Source organism: Lissotriton vulgaris, chromosome 11 (assembly GCF_964263255.1).
Source record: "Lissotriton vulgaris chromosome 11, aLisVul1.2, whole genome shotgun sequence".
Lineage (NCBI taxonomy): Eukaryota > Metazoa > Chordata > Amphibia > Caudata > Salamandridae > Lissotriton > Lissotriton vulgaris.
This window is the reverse complement of record NC_141699.1, coordinates 966197365-966221147: the sequence shown is the minus strand read 5'-3', so window position 1 is coordinate 966221147 and position 23783 is coordinate 966197365. Positions and strand designations below refer to the sequence as shown.

General features: G+C 41.7%; 1 protein-coding gene across 1 annotated transcript in view; it reads right to left on the bottom strand.

The window, feature by feature from the left end:
* IGSF10 (immunoglobulin superfamily member 10) overlaps positions 1-23783 on the bottom strand; it is a 107781-nt gene that overhangs the window by 18821 nt on the left and 65177 nt on the right. The window contains exons 3-5 of the mRNA XM_086944135.1: positions 17226-17355; positions 10081-10471; positions 95-4909 (exon numbers count right to left, since the gene is read on the bottom strand). Of these exons, the coding sequence (XP_086800261.1) occupies positions 95-4909; positions 10081-10471; positions 17226-17355 (5336 nt within the window). The remainder of the gene's footprint in view (positions 1-94; positions 4910-10080; positions 10472-17225; positions 17356-23783) is intronic.

The following is a 23783-nucleotide window of genomic DNA, read 5'->3' as shown; positions in this document are numbered from 1 at the left end:
TAGCACCTTTGCATGGAATGAGCCCTTAATAGTTATCTGTGAAAATAAAACGTACATTTGTAACACATTTCACACAGGGTAGAAAGTAGCTTACCTGAAGAAACTTTGGTCCAATGAATTGTTGGCACAGGATTGCCGGTGGCTTCACACGGGATAAAAGCATCAGAGTTAGCTAAGACTGTGAAACTAGCTAACTTCCCACCTTTAATCTTGGGTTTTGTTGGTCTATCACTGGATGAAGTTTCTAAAGTAATCTGGTTCATTGTGGTTGTTTCCTGATTTGGTGTCTTAAGTGGCTGAAATGTGGGAGAATATGTGTTCTTGGTGATCACTGGAGTGTCACTAGTAAGACTCAAAGGAGGTTTTAAAATAGTTAGAGTGTTTACAGTCAAGGTTTTGCTTTTTTCTGTCAATTCTGGAAGTGCTTTGTTCCAATATCTTTTTTGAGACGGGAACAAGGTGCTTTGCCTAGTTGCCATCTGCGGTGTCACAGACATTGTAGGTGATGAAGGTGTAGGGTGCTGTAGTTTAGGATGTAGTTCCTGGGCAGTTACTATTGGAGAACTTGTGCTTGTAACAAATTCATATTTATCAGTCGGCATTGATTTTATTGTGTACTGATATTCAAAAGTTTCATATGGGATTTTTTGGTTGAAAGTTTTCTTTGTAGCTATTCCAACAGTCTTGCTTTGATATTTTTCTGTAGCACTGGGTGCATACGTCTGTAGAATTGTTGATGAATATGAAGGTGTTTCCTGGGTGATTATGGGGACCTTTTTTGCTGTAGGAATAATGCCTTGTGAGGTGTTTGGTAAAGTCATGGTGATTGTCTCAGTACTGAGGGGTGGTTTTCCAGTTGGAGGTTTTACTATGTTTTTGGTTGTGAGTCTTCTTTTTGGTTTTGGTGATGCAGTATAAGGATGTGACTTATAAGTACTTGTAAATGGGGTTCCTGTTGCATTTTCAGAAACATGTGGGCCACTCAATGTCATGGTTGATGTTATCATAGTATAAGCATTGGTGGTAATTTGTGAGGGTTTGTTCACTTTCGATTCATCAGAAGGCTTAGATTTTAAAGCAGTAAAGGTCTCCTGTGTTGTATTTTTTTTACGTGGTCTCTTTCTCTTCACCCATTTCCTTCTTGCACCGTTGGCTGCTCTGGTAAATGCAGCGGTTGTTGCACTGCTTGGCATGATGCCACCGGTTGTAGGTGTTGTAAAGGTAGAGGTCAGACTGTAGCTGTTTACATTAATTTCATTAGTTATAGGTGTGGTGATGTGTGAAGAAATGGTTGTTGGCGAAATTCTCAGAGTAGTTGAAGAAAAACTTGGAGTAGGTGTTACAGTGATCTCATTTTCTAGTGTCATAGGTATTGCTGGTGACACAGATAGACCAGCATCATTCTTACTGAATTCTGCTGCGGTTGATAAATAGGAGGTGTGAATTTCAGAAACTGGTAATGTATTTGTTTCAAACACTGATGTTGCTGGTATTGTTGTAATTGCAGATTTAGTTGTCTGTATCTTTGGCTTTCTAAGCTTTTTTAGTATTTCCTTCTGAATTTGTCCATTTCCAAAAAATCGATGCCAAGGAATTTTCCCTCTCAATGTTTTCGAGGAAATTCTAGATTTTGCAGTGGGTGGCTTTAGATCTACATTTTTGTATTCACGATGTACTTGGCTGGGTGTTGTTGGAAATATATTTATTGTAGAATGCTTCCCAGTCGCAGTTGTGGGATACTCTGTAGAACTGAAAGAGGTTCTTTTGGTGGAAGAAGTTGGCACTGATACTGTGGGCTCAAATTCTAGCACCATATCTGGCTTTGGATGTGCAGTTTCTACATAGGTGTGCACTGATTTTAATCCTGTGTTTTCTGGTTCAACAGTTCTCCCTTTTCCTGGGAAAAGAGTGACAGGAGTTGCTTCTGTTGACAATTGAGACACGTTCACTGTTTGAGGTGTTGTGATTGTGGTCCATGGAGTAGGCAAAGGTTCAGGTCTAGTTAAGGAGGTTGTGCTAGAAAAATGTTGATATTTTGTTACCTGCTCTGTATCTGATTTCACTGTTGTACTTTCTCTAGTAACTGGAGTAGTCAAAGGGTCTGGTTCAATTAATGAATAGGTGCTGGAAGAATACTTGTATTTTGTTGTCAACTCTGTTGCTGATGCCACAGTTGTACTTTCCTTAGTAACATCTTTTCGCTCTGGTCTTAAAAAGGCATACCGATCTTTAATGTTTGGGATGCGATCAGGTCTAACTATGCGTCTTTTCCCAGATGTTTTTCGACGTCCGTAACGCTGCCGTGCATTTGCTGTATTAGGAGTGACATCTCTTATTATCTGGATTTGCTGATGAGCAATAATGGTTGAACCTGGTGGCAACCTGGGTGTTATTATTTTTTGAGTACTCTGAAAATAAATGTGGCTCATTTCATTCTCAGGTTCTGTGACAGTCATTAAAGCCATATCAACACCTTTCTTGGCTGATGTTGTGTTCAGATATTGACTTGTCACTGGCTGGCTCTGGGATGTTGTCAGGCTGGGGGATGTGCCTTCAACCTGGCTTTCAGATGTTAACATATTATGATCTGTTATGACAACAGAAGGAACATTTTTCTGGGTGGTTAGATCTATATTCCCAACATTAGACAGAATGTTAGGTGAAGGTGGGTTAGTGTGCACGTTTTTGGGAGTAACATTTATTAGGTTATTGACTGTTGAGAAGCCACTGCTCACCCTATTTGTTGTAACCTGTGAATGACTATAACTGGTATGATCTTTAATATTCGTGTAGTCATCTGTAGCATTAAATGCATTGGAAATTGCTGGTGGTCTAGTTATAATTGACAACGACTTTGCCCTTAATATGCTAGACATTGTTGTTAATTCTTGACTAAGTATATATCCTTCTGTAGCTGATTTTGTGGTTTGTAATGTACTGTGTTGTGTTTGTGGTGTCATGGTTGAATAGTATTTGTCAGTAATTACAGTCTGCTCTTCAGATTTATCTAGCTCTATGACCATTGGTTTTACCACTGGAGACATTTCCTCTATTAAAATGCTGGGAGTTGTTTGAGCTTTACTAGTCTGTAATGTTTGAGTTTCCTTCACTTGGTGTACTGCTAACTGACTTGGAGTTGTTTTTAACGGTAGTTTAGTAGTCAATATTATAAAGCCCTCTTCTGTTGGTGAGAGATCACCTCCAGAAACTTCTTCCCCATCACCAGATAAGTTTCCATTTGTGCTCGCATTTGTCTTTTCTGTACTAGTAGTGATATTTTCTTTTGTCACTGAAGGAACAGGTTTCTTTTTGGTCTTCTCTAAAAGAGCTGCCCATTGTTGCGGGTCAATACGCCGATTACCTTGATAAAATTGCCTTCTTTGGCCTCGCGTTCTCTTGTTTGGTTTCTCTCCTTTTTTCTTATGTTTAATCTTTCTTTCAGATTTCCCACTTTGTCTGCTGGTGGGCTGCTTTTTGGAGACCACCCTAGATGCCTGCCTTAAGATAGGTTGTGTAGTTGTTAGTGGCATGTAATGTTCTGTAACATCAATAAATTCTTCAGTTCCAGATGCTTCGTGTTCCCATTCTTCTGTGAGAGATGTTCTTTTATCTTTCACATTGTTTTCACTCTCAGCAGTCAATACCTTCACAACCAACATATCAAACCCATAGGGGCTGGCTGCTATACATCTAAAGTAGCCTCTGTCTCGCTGTGTAAGTTCCTGTATTTTTAATGTGCCATTTGAAAAAATATGTTTATGTTTTGATGATGAAGACTGATGTATCACAGAATTGTCTGGGAGTACCCAACTGACGGAAGCTTCTGGAATCCCAGTGGAGTGACATGGAAGGTGTAGACTTTCGCCAACTATTGGAGACATCTCAGGACCATTCAAAGTGTCATGCTCTACATCAGAATCAACCACAATGATTCGAAAGGTTAGAACATCTGCATCATAATAGTTTGTGCCGATGCAGTGATATACGCCAGTGTCAAAGCTGTCCACTTTTCTTAGAATGAATTTCCCACTTTTGGTTATTATTATTCGTCCCTCTTCACTGGCATAGGGTGCTCGCACTTTGCTTCCATCTGGTAGTATCCATTCAGTGACAGGGGCTGGTTCGCCAGTAACCTTGCAATCCAGCTCAACAGTGCCGCCAGTCACGACTATGTACTCTGTTTGTGTGGTGTTGTCCTTCAAAATCATGGCCCACTTGTATGCCATGGGTTTTTCTTCATACTGTTCTAACAGTATATGAACATCTGCACTGTATCTAACGTGAAGAGTGTTCAGTGTAGTTGCAGTCCTGTCCAGTTGCAATGTTATTTGATCTTGCATCACCCAACTGGGATTTGCTCTGAGTTCAGCTTCAATATTTGTGAAAACATCCTCTTCAGAATTAATTTGCTTGTAACTGTAACTAACATAGGGCATCTTGGTTAGTAAAAGGTCTCGTCTAAGCTTCATGGGGGAATCACTATACATGGCCAGTATTCCCCACAATTTTTGAATATGATCATAATCAATGTTGCACACCAAAAATGTGGAAAAAGATGTCCTTAGAAGAGTGTGACCATTGTTTCTTTCTAGTGTGATTGGTGACATATCCGAAGGTCTTTGAATGTTGCAAGCTAGGTTTGCCTCATTTCCTGTTTGGTCAGTCATGTTTATAATGAGAGATCCTATAGGTGCTATGAAATCTTTTGGGGATATAGAAGAGAAATCACTCTCACCACTTTCGGTGACATTTTTTATCTTAAGAGCTGGATCAATGGACGGTTTTACACAAGCCAAGTTTCTACCTGAGATGTCTGACAAGTCTTTTCCTTTGTTTTGACTTGGTATGGAACAAACAGGACATTGCTGACCATTGGTGTAACTTCTGTCCTTCTTGCATTTTATCATGTCTAGAAAACAATAAACATTGTTAGTTCCTGAGCATAGCTGAAAATACTTTAAAATAAAGTAGAAATATAAAATAATGTTTAAGCTGTCTCATTTTAATCTTTTTTCATATACCATATCTCATGAGCACCATTTGAATACCACTGTTAAGTAGCCGAAGCTCTGCACATTTGCTTTACCTTAAACACATTTGCTTTACCTTAAAGAATAACTTAACCACTAGTAACTCTGAGTGAGGTTATTGCTCTTGTTCTTTCACATGTTATGAAGATTCTTAAATATATTTTCCCCAGGGGTTTTCTCAGGGATGTCTAATACAAGCCCACAAGTACCTGATTCATGCCAGATTTTCAGGGTATCTACTTATGATTAATTTGCATAAAGCCAATGTAAATGGGAAACACTTACATGTTCAATAGTTACATGTAGGAATTAAATAAATTTTTCTAGAAATACATAGGAGACCACTGTCCTATGCATCACATTATTTGCAATATAGGTTAAGGAAAGTTTGCATGGCTTGCACCATTTGCATTGTTCTCCAAGGACTGCTCAACAATCCCCACAATATTAGACAGAGGGTGTGGCATATATATAGCATTGCTCAGATATGCCTTGCAGTAGGCCATGATACAGCTGAAAACAGAAATAACCACTAAAACACCCCATGTTAACATCTAACACAGCATTGTAAAAAATACAATGTCTATACATTTAACACATCCAAGGTTTGCCCAAGAGACATTTTCAGCACTATACACTTCACACACAACAATTTAGGTGAACCACTTCTTTTTCATTAAACCTGTTTCCTTTAGTAGAATAGCATTATGCTCAAAGCAGCACCTACCACTTTGATTGACCACACGCAAACATACGAAAGCTAGCACTAGATAGAATTTCTAAAAAACAACCAACAATAGTAAGATAAGCCACATAGGTGGCTCTCTTGAGCTGCAAGATTACTTGCCACCATGAGATGTCACACCATCATCATAAATAACTTTATTCGATTCAAAAGAATCATAAAAGTATACATTTTTAACCAACACATTTACAAATGGTTTTTCAAATCCAAAGGTTCAGACACATATCATACAGGAAATCATAAGCACATTATCAATAGGCATTTTGTTCTATCAGAAAAGCCATACTTCATTAAAAACATTTAAAAGTGCACTGTGCATTTTTAATTTATAACATCTCATACATAAGTTGGTTAGCCTCTCACACTATCCAACTTAATTTAACACACTTTAGTTTCATATTTGCATATCCTGACAACAAAAGAGACCAATATAAAAATTGCCATTCGAATAAAAACGTCTAAAAAACACAAGCTAGCAGGTATAAAGTGCATTGTGCATTTTTACATTATAATATCTCATATATAAATTGGTTAGCCTCTCACACTATCCAACTTAATTTATCACACTTTGGTTGCATGTTTCCATGTTCTGTCAGCTAAAAGGACAAATTTAAAAAAAATTCCTACAGATTGATAGACTATCAGTTTCATAACTTTCAATTTCTTTCAATTTAAGACACAAGGTATCAAAACTAATTGAAATTGAAATTTTGAAATTTTGAAATTTTGAAATTTAAATTTAAACTTTATTGTTTAGTTAATTAAAACCGTAACAATTTGATGTACATCACACAACCAATATTAAAACTTTTAAGATGCTCATTAAAAAGAGGGAAGAAAAGAGAAGTCACATAACATTTTTTAGTAAGAACAAGAATAAAAACGAGATTATTTTCCTCCTATTATTCAAATCATGATGAAAGGAAATGAGGCAAGAAGATAAACCATTGGCAATTATAGACTTCCTGTGGTTTTAAGGCGTTTCTCAAATGCCTGCAGGAACTTTACCAGCTTGCAGTGTGTTCGAGGGGCAGTTGAGTCCAAGCCTCCAATAATGGCAGATCTACATGTCCATAGTCTCTCAATCCGAAAAATATGCTTTAAAAAGTATGTCCGTATCCAAACTAAAATTATAATTTCAATAGTGATTCCTAATTGAAGGTGCCAATCTAGTAAAGCTAAGCATAGCACTGCAGAGAGCCGCAGTGTGTAATGATCTTAAATGCTCATAACCTTCTTTAAAATTACAAGGTCGAATTTCCTTTAAAATGGTTTTAATAAATCGGTTTCCTGGGGTTTAATAAAGGGTGCAGAAAAGTACAAAGTGCAAAGTGCATTGTTGAGCTTCATTGTCACATGGGCATGGGGGTAGCCTCTCAGACCAACCCCCTTGCTTCAGAAAAGCAACTAAAAAGTGCAGTGCATTTATTCAAAATCTCGTTAGATGAAAATGCCATTGCGTATGTAATGTAAACGATAAATAAAATTGGTGCTGTAATTTACCTCCCTGATATAGTTGCTGTTCTACATTTTTTGAAGATCCCAAGATGTTACGGTGTGCATTCTTAATTACCATCTTTGTATCTGAATTAATAGAATCTGGGTTATCATAAAAGTTTCTAAGGTCAATTTCATAAAGTGTTTCCCTTACATAAGACAACCATGGGATCTGCACAGCATGATCCAACTTTACACAATCTTTTAGGATTTCACTTGAAAGCTACAAATCCTCAGAGGACCAAATTTTTCCCCATAGGAGTAATGGGGACACATGGATAATATCACTCACAAATGCTATACCCAACTCAGTGTGACAAAAAATATTTGGAGAACTAATCGGTACTGATAAAAGACGTTTTAAAAACTTGTTCTCCATAACTTGGAGTTGAGCTCATTTATGGTATCCCCATACCCCTGCTCCGTAAGTCGCAACAGGCAAGCATTTGGATTTATACAATGTCTTTAATTCGCCAGTTGGTTTTTGTCCTAATTTGCTTGTAAAACGAAAAAGGGCCTCTGAGATGTCACACAATAAGCAAATAACAGAACATATAAAACAGATCACACACATATGCAAACTACAAAAGCATGAACATGTAATTTAGAGCTAGGCATACAAAATCTACCATATCCCAAACATGCTACTTTCTCTTAAATGCTTTCTGTATTTTAGCTGGTAAAAACCCACCTGGGTGAATCAAGACTCCAATACCACTGGAGTTACCAGACAGGATCTGTAGGCATGATCTGATATGTGGAAACTACTGTGTGCAACCTATGAAGGTCCGCTTATATTTGGTGCAGAAAGGTTACTTGGTGGTTAATAACTTTGAATGTGAAACACTTGTGAATGCACTACTGGTGGCCTAGAAAGGTTAGGAGAAGCTTAGAGTTATATATTGCAAGAGAAATACAGACATCTGCAGGTTAGGAAGGGTCACTTGGAACCAGCATAACTCAGAGAGAAACACTGTAACCAACTTTCATTTGATTTTAGGTGCCTTTCCACATTTAACAACAGAAGCACACGTTTTCCATTGTTTCCGTTGATTATCATGGCATTTGGAATCAGGAATGTGATATTCCAGGTAAAAAACTAATCCTTTTTCAGTAGGTTCCTCCTGTTGCCTGGTGGTTCGTATTTTCAAGGCAACCTGACATAGATTGTGATTTAAAATTCTTTAATGACTTCTTTAAACATGAGGGGATTTACAAGCAAGTAAGAATTGGAAAATTGTGTGCACTTTATTGGTAAAATAGGAGGGGGTGTTAGATCAGTGTTCTAATGCCCTTCTGAACATAAAACTCCTCTTTTGTCATCCACAGAGAAATAGCCTGGTTACATTTTTAAATGAAAAGAGTGAGCATGCGCATCTCTTGCCTGCCTGGGAGAATTGATATTCTAGCCCGCATTAACCATAACTGTATTGGGGCCAAGCAGGATCCTCTGGGGCTCCCATGACTCCTGTTACAGACCAAAAATCCTAGTAGTCAGCAGAAACAGGACTATTGGGAATTGGGATTTTTTTAAACTAAATTGTGAAACGAATCACCTTCAAGCTGAGCACGGGATCAAGATGAAATTTAAAATGTAGAATTTCCATTAAAAAAACCTTGACGGAGAAGAAAACACAGGATTTGCGTGCAATGATGCTTAGGCCGAAGTAGAGTATCTCACTTCGAGAGTGTCTTATACTTATTTGTTTTGCACACTTTGGGTTATCACAAGTACATATTTTCCCTCGAAAGATCGGAAAAAGAAGAGGGGGAAACAGATGGAACTGGCTACTGTCTAGGGAAACCCATCAAGCATACAAATAAGAAAAACATCCAGCACAAAGACAGCATTAATATGTTGAGGTATTTGCACATATAGATGTAGGCAACTGAACTCAACATGCCTAGTACAGGTACATTAATCTGGGTTTTGTTATCTATATACAATGTGATTTACAACAGATCAATGTATCACTTTATAATCTCCACCAGCTAACAGAATTGCGTGACTAATAGAATAAAGTGCCATTATTGGCAAATCTCCCGGGTCAAGATCAAATATCTAAATACTGTGATGACCCAATGGCATTCCACAAATCCCATGTCACTGGTGTCCCACTGTCACAGTTGAGGAGCCAAGAACACTCGGAGGACCTGCAGTGTGAGAAGTCCCATCTCATCCTGAATTATCTCCTCTCATGCAAATTTGTAGCTGACAAAAGGCAGTGATTTTAGGGGAGGGGCATAGGAATGTAACAGTGGTCAAGCATGGGGCAGTTGGGGCAGTGAAAAGTAGGAGATTCCTTTGTGGCCCACACAGTAGCAAAAAGACAGAGCTAAGGAATGAAGTGTAGTACTCTTTTATGGGCCTTACTCATGTTAAGATAGTTTCCAAATCAGGAACTACCTCTTGACCAGTGTTCAGCTACCCTAAAAAGATGGAAACTTTAGAGTAGCTGCACTGGGAGAAATATGTAGTATTCCCATAGGCATCATATCATGGGCGCAAAAGGTCAACAGCTTTCTGGTTGGCTTGGGAGGCAGCAGCAAAGCAGGTCTGAGGTACAAGTTGACTATGCCCGCAAGCAGGACAAAACCTCAGCATCCAGGCACTTAAAGAAACAGTCTGGTCTGATACGGCGAGAAACCAGCTCCTGAATCACCCAGGCACCAAAACTAGGTGCAGTCAGATGAAAAAAATCAAATGTAGGTACTAATCAATCCCTTACACATTGTAGAAATAATTGAATATATATTCAACAGTAGACATTAGTTATTCTGTGCTTGTTGTAACCTGTGTTCACTTACCTCTTGATTTTTCTGCCCATTCTGCAAACCACTGCATTTGACAGTCACAAGACCATGGATTTCCATTCAGATATATGGTCTCCAGTTCAGCCATGTAAGAAAACATGTCCTTTGGGAGTGATGAAAGGAGGTTGTCCGACAGGTAAATATGCTTGATGGATGATGTTTTAAATATCTGCATGTGGCGTAAGGTTACAAAGGTGTCCGCGTGAATCTGTGTCAGCAAGTTCCCCTCCAGGTGCACCAGTTTTAGTGACGTGAGCCCATACAAAGCTTCTGGGTTCAGAAACTCGAGCTTGTTGTGGTCCATGTGCAGTCTGATCAAGCTCTTGAGGCCATGGAACGTGTTTTTGTGGACACTTCGGACTTTGTTGTAACTCATTTTTAAGACCTGGTAAAGCCAATGTAGACAAAAAAACAAGAAGGTAGAATGCCTCAGGAACAGCTAGTTCAGAAAAACATGTAACACATTTGACTGATTATTTGCAGTTCTTTTTCCATGGTATAACACCAATTTAATTGAATGTACATTGTATTGCATAGATAGGATTCTGCAATTATCAAACATTTAAGAATTTGGTACACGAGTCGTTGTAGAGCAATTATATGATGTACATTTCACATACTGCCAAAAGTCTGTTTCAGGTCAGCCTAGGACACTACATTGCAATGAATGAACTAGGTATGCTGCCGTGATACACAATGTCTTTGTGTGCTCATGGACCGCAGAACAGGGTATGCTTGGTGGGTACACATCCTTTGAATAGGAGGAGGCTGAGGTCCCCCAGGAGAAGGTGCTTCATACTGATGGGACTATCAAGGACCCTCAATTGACAGTGGTTTCTCTGCAGAAAATCGGACTGTCGGTGTCTGCACCAGGGAACATATGTCATGGGTTTTAGAGGGAACAAGGAATTTCCCTATGGTGGCACACACCTCAGCCCAACCTTGACCCCGTGGTTGGCCACAGAAGATATCCTAAATGTAGATTACCTCCTGGGAAGGAACCACTCATGCCTGCTTGGAGGCTTTACAGTCTGCATTAGGTAAACATAGTATGCAATATGTTGGGGCTGAAAAAGAAAACATACTGTGCATTTTCCATGATATGGGCCAAATGTTTTTGCCATTTTCTCAATATTATTTTAAATAAAAATAAATATGAAATACATAACAGTAGAAGGAGCCGTGGAATCTCTACGTACTGGATTTTCTTACATGCATTTCCAGAAAATATAACTTAATGAAAAAGAAGACATTGTTTTCTGTTTAGTAGGATCTAGCATGAAAAGGTGAGCAACAGTTTGGACAGTCAATCGGGCAGAGCAAGGTTTCATAAAACTGCCAATGGCAGAGCAAACTTTTGTAGAGTTAAATCACAATCTCATCACTGAGTAAAGCAGGTTCTATTAATGTAGATATCGTTCTATTCTATTTTTTTACCCTCTCCACCCTTGGTATTTCACTCCATGGGCTGGCAAGCGCGAACTGGATGTGACATCCCTTAGTGCAATTTCTGGTCGCTAGGAGGACTGTTTGGGTTCAGAAGACTGCAGCTTGAGAAGAAAATCTAGGCAAGCAGCAGCAAAATCAACTCAAGTAGCTGCGCCCTCTGGTACACCACATGGTGTTTGTGCTGATTTTCCACCAGGTAACATGCTCCGGGTGCTAAATTAAGGTCCGAGCAGCGCAACATGCCTATTTCTACCCACTGGAGATCCACTGAATCTTGTAGAGTTTTTATGTAACTTCGTTGAATTTTCTGAATCAAATTCCACAAGTATTGCCCACACCTACCAGTCACCATTCTGCTGAGCCTTAAAAAGCGTATTTAATTTATAAGAGCATTGAAGGACACATGACTGGAGAGGTGTAGAGTGGAATAGCATTGACTGTAGCGGCGTAGAGTGGCATGGCATATAATGGAATATGATAGAGTGGAGTGGTGTAGGCTCGTGTGCCATAGCATGTAGTGGCATACAGTGTAATAGCGTATAATGGAGTGCCACACACTGGAGTGGCATACAGTGTAATATGTAGAATGTACTAGCATACAGTGGAGTGACATGCAATACAATGGTGATGAGTGGAGTGAAGTTGAGTGGAGTGTGGTAAACTGGAGTGGGGTATAGCGTAGTAGCATACAGTGAAAGCATACAGTGGATCGGTGTAGAGTGAAGTGGCATACAGTGTAATTAGCATAGAGTGAAGTAGTATATAGTGTAGTTGTATAGACTGGAGTGGCTTACAGTGGAATAACGTAGAGTGGAGTGACGTAGAGTTGAGTGGAGTGGTGTAAACCGAAGTGACTTAGAGTGCCATAGTGTGAAATAGCATACAGGTGATTGGCACAGAGTGGAGAGGCATAATGCTGAGTAGTGTACAGTGGAGTGGTGTACAGTGTAGTGATGTAGAGTAGAATGCCATAGAGTGTGATAGCATAGAGTGAAGTGGTGCGGAGTAGAGAGTAGCAGAGTGGAATAGTGTAGAGTGGAGTAGAATACAGTGTAGGTACGTACAATACAGTAGTGTTCAGTAGAATACCATACAGTGGAGTGGCATTGAATGGAGTTTGTTAGAGTGGAGTCGGGTAACATGGTGTAGACTTCAGTGGAATAGATTGGAGTGGCATATGGTGTAGTTGTGGACAGTGGAATAGCAGACAGTAGAGTGACGTGAAGTGTCATAGACTAGAGTGGGGTACAAGGGAGTGGTGTAGAGTAGAATAGCATACAGTGGAGTGGTGTAGAGGGGAGTGGGGTAGAATGTAGTGGTATATGGAGGAATAGCATACTTTGGAGTGGTGTAGAGTGGAGTTGTGTAGAGTGGAGTTGTATAGTGTGGAATAGAGTACCATAGAGTTGTGTATAATCAAATGGCTCACAGTGGAGTGGCCTAGAGTGGCGTGAGGTAGAGTGTAATTTAATACAGTGGAGTCAAATAGAGTTGAGTGTTATAGAATGGAGTGGCATAGAGTGGAATAGCGGAGAATATAGTGTCGCAGAGTGTGGTTGCATACAGTGGAATAGCGTAGAGTGCAGTTGTGTACAATTGCATAGCGCAGAATGGAATAGCATACAGTGGAGGGTCGTCCACTGGAGTGGCATACACTGGAGTGACGTAGAATAGAGTGGCATAGAGTGGAGAGTTGTAGAAGGGAATAGTGTAAACTGTAGTAGCATAAAGTGGAGTGTCGTATTGTGGGGTGGCATAGGGTGGATTAGTATACAGCGGAGTGGTGTAGAGTAGAATGACATCCTGGGATAGCAGAGTAGAGTGACTTAGAGGGAATAGCACATACTGCAATTTCATACAGTGGAGTGGTGTCCATTGGAGTTGCTTAGAATGAAGTGGCATAGTGGAATAGCATTTACTACAGTGGTTTACCCTTGAGTCGCATAGACTGGAAAAGAATCCTGTGTAGTTTTGTAGCATGGAGTTGATGAAATTGGAAAAAACATAGAGTGGAGTGGTGTATAATGGAGGGGAGTACAGTGTAATGGCATACACTAAAGTGTTGTAAAGTGGAGTGGTCCATAATGCAATAGCATAGAGTCAAGTGACATACGGTACTTGACTCTATGCTATTGCATACTTTACAGACAAGATTGTTCTTGTGAAGAAAGGGACACTTCCTGCACCAAAACAATCCAGAGAGGCACAGTTCTCTTTCTATCTATGCTGCAGAATGCAGCACACATAGAAAGAAGAAGTAACAAGTAGACATAAAGATATTTCTCCACATTACACCTCACCTGGGGAGGCGTATCTTTTTGAAGCATTCTCAGGTTTACCGGTTCTGGGAAATCTGGGAATGTGTCTAAAACCAAGGGAGTTGCGTGAGAACACCCATGCAACACCAATGGAATGCCTCACGAATGTATGTCGATACTTCGTATACCATCACTTTGCTTTGCATGATTTTAGTGCAATCTTTTTACTTAGCATAAACCATTACTTCGCAAGTTTTAACTACGCAGGTATTTATTACGCAAATAGTTATAAATGTACAATGGTTTATGCTAATTAAAACATCGCACTAAAATCATGCTACTACCTCACACTACTTAAACACCACTACACTACCCTAAACACTAATACACTACCGCCTACATGACCTTCCCCTGCCTGGACCCTACACACTAACACTACACTTCACGACCCTCCCAAAACTACCCTAAACCCTAAAACACTACCCTACACTACACAAACACCACACCACCACTCTAAACCCTAAAGCACTACCCCCTGCATGACCCTCACCCTTCCCCCAGTCTGCTCCCTACACTACAACACTACCCTGCACAACACCCCAACACTACCCTAAACCTTAAAACACTACCCTAGTCTACACAAACACCACACCACTACCCTAAACCCTTAAATACTACCCCCTGCACGACCCTCACCCTTTCCCTGTCCACTCCTTCCACTACAACACTACCCTGCAAGACACCACAACACTACTCTAAACCCTAAAACACTACCCTACGCTACACAAACACCACAACACTACCCTAAACCCTAAAACACTACCCCCTGCACAACCCTCCCCTGACCCCCAGTCCTGTCCCTACACCCAAACACTACCCTGCACGACCCGACACTAACCCTAAACCCTAAAACACTACCGTACACAACACTAATACCACAACACTACTCTAAACCCTAAAACACTACCCCCAGCACGACCCTGCCCCTACCCCAGTCCGTTCCCTACACTAAAACACTACCCTGCCCGACCCCCTGACACTACCCTAAACCACTACCCTACACTACACAAACACCACATCAATACCCTAAACCTTAAAACACTAGCCAAATCACGACCCTGCCCCTACCCCCAGTCTGGTCCCTACACTGAAACACTACCCTGCACGACCCTCCGGCACTATCCTAAACCCTAAAAGACTACCCTACACTACACAAACACCACATCACTACTCCCCAACACTACCCTTCACGACCCCTGACACTACCCTAAACTCAAATACACTACTCAAACACAATCCTACAACCTGAAAGACTACCCCTGCACGACCCAAAAAAACTACAATTACCTCTCTCTCTTCACCGGGGTTCCTCTCTTCTCCGGCTTCCAGCGACATCAGATCTGCACGTCGTTGTTTGGAAACGGAAGCGCCTTCCAAACAACGATGTGGATAGCGCATACCATTACAACGCGTGCGTTGTAACAACGCTTGCAATGTAACAACTTGTGTACTAATGGTACCCGTTGTAACATGGCAAGCATAGTAACGCTTGCGATGTCATCATATGCGCACCATAATCAATCAATGGGGGGAGGAAGAGTACTGATCCATTCAGTCTCCTTAGGATTAATTAATAAATCAAGAGGGAAAGGATCACTTGTCCTGCATAACGAGGGTATGCAGGTTGGTGTGGGGTGTCTCCCAAATAAAAGACCCTCATGCACGTGTAATTAAGGTTCTCGTAGCGGTATATGTTGTCTCCCCGCTTTCATTAACACGTGTGTGCATAATCCTTGGGTCAGTATTTTTTTGCACCCTCCGCCAGGAGGTTTTTACCCTTGGTTAAAAACAGTAGTGATCGTGAATAGTGAGTGATAAGTGCTCAAGGTGGGTTCTTTAAAATACCAGAACAGTTAGACTGAAACTTTAATTAGTCTGGGTTCGGGTAGGTTCAATGAGTAAACTTTTGTGTGCAGCTCTAGAATGATTAGGAATTCAAGCGCACTGTTTTTGTGGAATTAAAATAAGGTCGACATGTTTCAGCCCTATTCGCCTATGTAGGTCAGTGGGCTTTCTTCAGGACCAGTGCGGTGTAGTGAATAAGGTGAAAAAAGAAAGAATAGGTTATTGACCTGTTTCTTCAGTTGGAGGAAGGTCTCAATGTACCTATTGGAGTGACAAATGACACTTCCTCGGGTTGGCGGCAATGTAGGGAATACCTCACTGGGACTCTTCTCCTACAGCGCAACTTGTGCTGTCTCTGCCTCTCTCAACCTGGATGTGTGGTTGCGTGTAAGGAACCGACACATCACCTTTCCTGCAACACTTTTGTTGTATTGCGTTACGCATTTTCAGGTATTTTGACTCAAAGTGTCACATTTTACATCCAAGAGAGAACTAAGGTAATTTTACCATTTTAAGTACAGTATTTTGGATTTTTGTCGTTTGTGATCTTGTGTTAAATCTATATAAAAGATACTTATTTTTAATATAGAACTTTTGTGGTGTCCATCTGTAGTGTTGTCACTGAGTTACTGAATGTGTTCACAAATGCTTTACACACTGCCTCTGAGATAAGCCTGTCTGCTCGTGCCAAGATACCAAGGGGGTGAGCAGTTTTTTTTTTAGGAGTATACCCCCTTACCCTGACTAGACGCAAGGGCCCCTATTTGTCACAGGTACCTCTCTAGATCGCCAAATCTAACACCCCACTTTCCTGTAGTATGCAAAAGGATCATCTTCACTCCATAAGGTGTAATTCTGCCAAATTTCATTATAATCTGACTGGGCGTTTGTCTGCTCTGCATGAGTACATAGTCTATGGAAAAATGTGTCGGTGCCCAAATGCGTTTTGGGCCCCTCCCTTTTTTTTGCTCCCCCATGATCAATCACCACAAAACTTTCCATACTCTGCTAATGTAGAAAACACGATAGGTCTGGAAAAGTTTTATTGTAAAAAAATATGAGGAACTCCTATCTCTGGTAACTCTGTAATATATATATTGGATGGCAAAAATATATATTTTTTAAATATGGAGCAGTTCCATAGTGTAGGATCACATCATGCGTGAAAAGTAGTTTCTGATAAATATGACCACCACTCATCGTCAGTCCCATATGTTCTGCTCAAGTTCCACCCCTTTAAAGTCCTGAATATCCTCCCTATATCACTGTCTGCCCCAAAAGTATCATGCATTGGAGAGCATGGGAGGGTTGCATGCTGAGCCAGGATGCCCCATCTACGGAACATCCTGTGACATGAAATTATCAGCTGGAGCAGGCCAGGCAAGTTGAACTTTGCTTCAAGTGAAGATGAGCTGTGGCAGAAACCTTCATCACCATCTCCAAAGGCTGAGTTTTGTGACCTCTTCCAACATCACAGGCACATTTTCAAACGCTGTCTACTCATGCTAAAATCCTAAAAAGCCTTACCTGTAAAGAGTGGAGATCTCTAAATGCCTTTTCATGGATTCGCTGTATTTCATTACTGTGTAGCATCAAAAGTTCCAGCTTGTGTTGGCCAGAAAAATCGTTTTCCGTAATTTCAACCAAACTGTTGTATCTGCCGAAGAAGACAAAAATTTTCAAAATCCAGTTATTTTGACCACTATGTTTCCAGGAAGGCATTTATTCTTCACATAGCAGACCTTCACAGAAACGTCACCCATGCCCTCCCATTAGAGTGCCTTTGAAATGTGAAACTCTTCACTCTAGCAATAAGAGTAGCCATTGGGTGGCACTGCAAGTCGATTACTGTCTAGTTTGGAGAGTTCACTGCTGAGATGAAGTCAAGAATGCAAATTCAAAACATTGTGTACATGCATGTGTTACTCACTTGCACAAGAAGTGGAATCTCTGCTCGTGCATCACTAGTTATTACTAGCAAATATTAACCACTGGGGAATATCTGCAAATGGGCCACGTTTTCATCAGGTTTAACTGTAGAGAAGGGGTGGGGCATATTATTTCCATATAATATAAGTGTTCTGGGAGAAGGTGAACATCCTTAAAAGTGTATATTTTGTGGGTATTTGCAAACCCTTGTACCTCCCATACTTTTCTGCACCTTTAAACCTACGCAGTGGCGTAGCAAGGTCAGGTGATACCCAGTGCAGAAGATTTCTAGTTCACCCCAGGCTTGACCAAGTGGCAAAAATATGTGTTTAAAACTTATTTTTGTCATTTTGTCACCCCCCTCAGTGATGACACCCAGGGCAGCTCGCACCACCCCCCCTCCCTTCCTAAGCCACTGAACCTACGACTAATTGTACAGAACCAAGGGTTTATTTGCATGCGAATACTGCCAAACTGATAAACGTACAAAATAAGTCAAAGCAATCCAGACTGACACAACAACACATCATATGTGATGTCACTTTTAGTTACTTGGCTGACTCCATGCTATATCTGTATAGGCATTTATATAGCGCACTACTTACCCGGAGGGTCCCAAGGCGCTTCGACCGCTGCAAAACCCTTCCTGGCTTTCCTGGGAGATGGTCCCTTAATGGGTATCTCCAGGGTGAGACCAGGCATCCCCAGCGGTCTGGTGGGGCCGTTAGTGAAGATGAGGCAAGCTAATGCCCAGAGTTGCTGAGTGTGATCGCTGATCAGAGTGGGCACCGAGGCGAGAGAATTATCAAGTCCACTGACCCTGGTCCAGAAACCTGCCGCGCCGGGAATCGAACCCTGGTCCCGAGCCGTCCTCTGCTCTCGGGTCTGCCGCCTCTAACCAGTGAGCCACACTACTTCACTTCTACTTAAGTGTAATGTGAACTTAAATGTTTTATTGCAGAAATATTTATGGGAAGAAAAAAAATAGCAATTTTACCCCGTTGCTTTATTGCATTGTAGTGTGTTATACTAGTCATTGCTAGAACTAAATCAGAACTAGCTGAGAGGGTTGGTTAACTGGACTGAAGATCGACCGAATTACAATGAAGTTGATGCAATCTTACCTAGTGACAGGATTCGAACTATTATTTGAAAATAAACCTTGCCTTCGTATTTGAGAGACATCACAATAAATCAATAGGTAAATGTATTTTACTACTTATACAGGACTGTTACTAAATGGTGTATTTAACCTGTAAGGATGACAACTGCTAAAATGCGATACCTGATATATTTTATGTAACCTGCTCATCAATTTCCAGTTGGAATGTTACTTGAGCTATTTCATTATTATCAATTATTCTATTCATATGTTTTTTTAATGATAAACTTCATTCAGCATCGTGTTGCCTTTTGACAAATAATTACCAGCATAAGTCATAATCTACCTTTAGAACACCAATATGGACATGTGAGTAACTTCTAACAATCTTATTGACCATTTGAGGGGTCTTAATCAATGACAGCCAGTGCTATAAAGTTACCTCTTGGGACAAGCTGTTGTGTTACAAAATAATTATGAAATAAAAAACAGGTCTCTGCTTATTTAATATTGTCCTTGACAATTGGTTTCCTTTTATCAGCTGAGCTATATATACATCTCTTGAACAGGTGGCTTTAGCCCTCTGGCAAGAGCTCCTCATCGAACACACCATACACACCATGGACAGCTGCGACCCAAGCAGGTAAGAGCTGTGGGGCCAGGTGGGGGGGATTGCGACAGACGATGATGAGGGGATGTTAAATATTTATTTATTTTCCCTCTTCATCGTCCATCGAAATACCCCCCCCCCCCCCCGGCCCCATATACCCACCTCTCTTACTAGCAGGGGCCGCAGCTGACCATGCAACACACAACATACACATCATACCGATATGGAAAGGAGCTTTTACACATCCCCTTCTCTTTGAAGCACTGGCTACTGTGGTCCATAATTGATTTTATTTTTTGTAGGTGCTAACAGTTCATTTAATGCACTGTGTGCACAACCAATTAATAGCTCCCTCACCTCACAAGTAGCTCCATTGCATCCTGCACAAGCCAGGTGATCATTCAATCAGTGGTCTTGTCTCGTCTTGATTACTGTAACTGACTTTTATTGGGTGCAAACAAATCGGTCATGAAGAGACTACAACAGGCTCAGAATGCTGCTGCCCGCACCCTCTTCGGCCTCCCTAAACACTGCCACACCTCCCATCTTCTGCACCGCCTATACTGGCTTCCGATCGAACTGAGAATTCACTTTAAAACTCTTTGCACCATCCATAAGATTCTGTACGGCCTGGGCCCCCAGATTCTGCAGGGGCTCTGCTCACTGTATGTGCTGATGCGAGTACTGCGTTTTGCAGAATTGCACCTGGCCTGTACTCCCAGGGTGGTCAGGAGCAGAACGGGGGGGCGCTCATTCAGGTCCCTGGTCCCCGCTCTTTGGAACTCTATCCCAATCTTGGCTCCCCGCACTCAAAATCACTGGGCTTTCAGGAAACAGATTAAAACCTGGCTATTCTCCTCCATCTAGCCGGGGACGCCCGTGTTGTGCGCCTATGCCCCGTGGCATCCACATTATAGTCATTTCCGGGCTGTCCTCCTTTTAGCCTTTAAACCTTCCATCTTTGCTGCCAGTTACACTAGCGGTGGGACGCCCCGTTGCTCGGGTAGCCATGCGCTCTACAAGCCCTATTAACATAACAAGCCTTGCCCACCTCATGGGATAGCTGGCACAAGAGGGTCAGTTTAAATATGGAGCACCTGATGGCAATCACTTCTCATCCTGTGCCACTCTAGATGCCCCATTTCTCTTCTTTAACCTCTCATTCTTGCTGCCATGGGGCTGCTCCTTACACTAGCAGAACACTTCATTGCCTCCATGTCTCCGCTAACGCCCCGTTTATTCTCCTCTGCTTGTGTGGACTCACTCCACTGCTGGAGGTCTGATCCTTTCACCTGCAGAGAGCCCTGCGGTAGCGACCCTTCCCTGGGGGCAGATGTACTAAACGTTCACACAACACAGAACTGCAATGGGAGAGAGCTGAACAGTGCCATATCTATTAAGCTATGATACTTTTCAGCTCTTTTCATAGGCAGGTACCCTTGTGGCTGTCTATCACGACACAGGCATGTATCGCAAAGGTACCTGTGTTGTGGTCAGGTTTGGTTTTGAGCAGGAGAGGATCCTTCCTCCAGTAAATCAATTCTCAGGGGGTATATTCCTCTTTCCATGTGTGTCGGAGAAGGGTGCTCCTCTGAAAGAGGAAGTAACCAGGAAAAATTAAGATATTTCCCTTTGTTATGCCTCTCTTGGATAAGTGAACTATTTAGGAATAAACCCTGGTTTACTATCTTTAGTATATCTGGGTTTGTGTCAAAATACATGGATGGAAACATGGGAATGACCATGATCTCCCCATGTAATGCATACCCGGTGCATTGTAATGCAACAAAACGCGAAGGCTCTGAGTTGCGTTTCTTTTTTTTTTACAATGCTACCAAGCTTGGGTCAGCCCATTTAGGTCACTGTTTTTTCTTAGTTGGATGTTTCATTCATTATTTGAAGCAGACTCCAGGACAGCTAATGAGCAATTGCTGTCAGTCAACATGAGTTATAAAATATTCCTTCTTTATGTCTGCCTCTACATCGAGAGCACTGAGGCAAGGGAACCAGCCTCAGGGGCGGTACCATGTTTTGCTATTCCACACCAGCAAAAATACCAGCACGTCTGGGCTCATGTCATCACAGCAAGCTCCAGCAGCACTTCTGTCATATCCAAATGGGGAGCGGGAAGTAACTGCAACAGCAAAGAGAGATAGAAATTGTGGGGCATATCTACCAGTCCCTATCGCAGGGAGCGTCACCTTTTTTGACGATCCAGTGGCATTGCGCCATTTTCAATATTTACAAGGTGGGGCTAAGCCACTTAACATGGCTTATGGCCACCTTGTAAATATCTCCCTGGCCACAAATAACCCTTTTCTAGATGACGTCACCTTGTAAATATGGCCCTTTCCGCTGCAGTCCTTTGTGGCAAAGGGGCTAGCAATGGGTGTATTTGTGGGCGTTCCACTGCAACACCCATTGCTTTTTGACTCTGCCCCAAATTTCACAGAGGTGTTAATGTGTGGCAGAGCCAAAACAGCATTGAAATGGCACATGAGGAGAAATGCTTTTATTTCTCCTTGTTTTTGCTTTTTCTATGTATGCTGCATTATGCAGCACACATAGAAAGAGCAAAAAGCCATTAATTATTGTTTATGGTCAGGAAGGGGCTCCTTCCTGCACATAAACAATCACTAAATAATGGTTGTTTGCTACTTCTATGTGTGCTGCACAATGCATAGAAGTAACAAATACCCATTATGGATTGTTTATGCGCAGGAAGGGACACCTTCCTGCACATAAACAATCATTCCCTGTAACGCAGGCACCCTTGCACAATAGTGCAAGGGTGCCTGCATTGGAGCTAGGCAGCTAATTTTAGCGCAAGCACTAGGGAAAACACAGGGGTGCGCCATATTGTAGTAAAAACTGCGCATCACTGCATTTTGAAAATGTTGAAGCGCGGCGCTGCCAAATTTGGCCCTCACTCCTGTATTTCTAGTACATATAGCAGCCCCAGTGTGTGACTGTGACCGGAGGTGCAGCTCATTAGGATATTCTTAAGCCACCAGTGGGCATGAGGAGAGTTATACATGCTAAATATTCCAAAGAACGGACTGAAGTCCCAAATTGAATGAAAATATGACTCCCAAAAAATGTTCATATCTTAGAAAACACGGATTGAGTTACAAAGCAGCTGATATTTTTTCACAGCGCTGCGGTCCAACATATTCCTTTACTTCCCAACGTTGGATGCACCAATCTAGCGGGGAGCAAATCAGTCATTTTCAGGGATTCAGAGAAATCCTGCCTCATCTATATTGATGAAAAGGGAACAAATGATGGACAGAATGCTGAACAATGCAAACATTCACTCCTAGTCACAAAGTTCTGGGTTTAATCCATTTTTCTTTTGCTCACCATGCAACCCCAGTTTGGACCCACCCATATTCAAATAAGTCTTGACCCTGTGCCTCTTGGGAACAGGCCAGCCCGAACTGAAAAGCCAAGTCCTCCCTGTACGAGAAACAAGCATCCTGAGTCCAGTTTCGGGGCGTCACCTCTCATCAACCCGGCTAGCTGGAATCCAGTGGGGCAGTGAGCATGGGACCCACATCTTGGCATACCCTTCCCACTTAGGGCGAAAAATGCAAAAAGAAGTTTGGGCTGGACTGTTCTTATGGGGTACAGGGTCAGGACTGATTTGCATATTGCTGGCTTTAAAATGGAATGTCATAGGGAGCACAAAAATGATGGATTTAGGCCCAAATCCCTGTACTGGTGTGAATATTTGACATTGTTCAACATTGTGTCCATCAATTATTCTTTTTGTATTTGTCACTTCAGGTGGAACAGGTATGCCCATACATGAGCCCAGTGCTCTCCATGCCACTGGAGTCAAGCTAGCCTGGATGGTAAGGAGTGAATCTCCGAAACCGGTCCCAGGATGCTTGTTTCCGGGTCCACAAAGGACCTGGCCTCTGAGTTCTGGTAGGCTGCTCCCATGGGGAACAGGGTCAAGATTGATTTGCATATGGCTTGGTTTAAACTGGAATGGCCTGGGGAGCAAAAAATCTATGGATTTAGGCCCAGATCTCTGTACTGGGGCAAATGTTTGACATTGTTCAACAATTGTTCTTTTTGCATTTGTCACCCTGAGTGGGATGGGTTCTGTGTTCTCCATGCCACTGGATTCAAGCTAGTCTGGCTGCTGAGGGGTGAAACTCCAAAACCGGTCCCAGGACGGTCGTTTCGGTCCAGGGAGGACCTGGCTGGCAGTTCGGGGTGGACTGTTTCCATGGGGAACAAAGTTAAGACTGATTTGCATATGGCTGTGTTTAAACTGGAATGGCATGGGGAGAAAAAAACGATGGAACTAGGTCCAGATCGCTGTACTGAAATGAATATTCGACATAGTTCAACGTTCTGTCCATCAATTGTTCTTTTTGCTCATGTATATTAATGAGGTAGGATTCCACATGTGAACTCGTGTAAGTGGGTT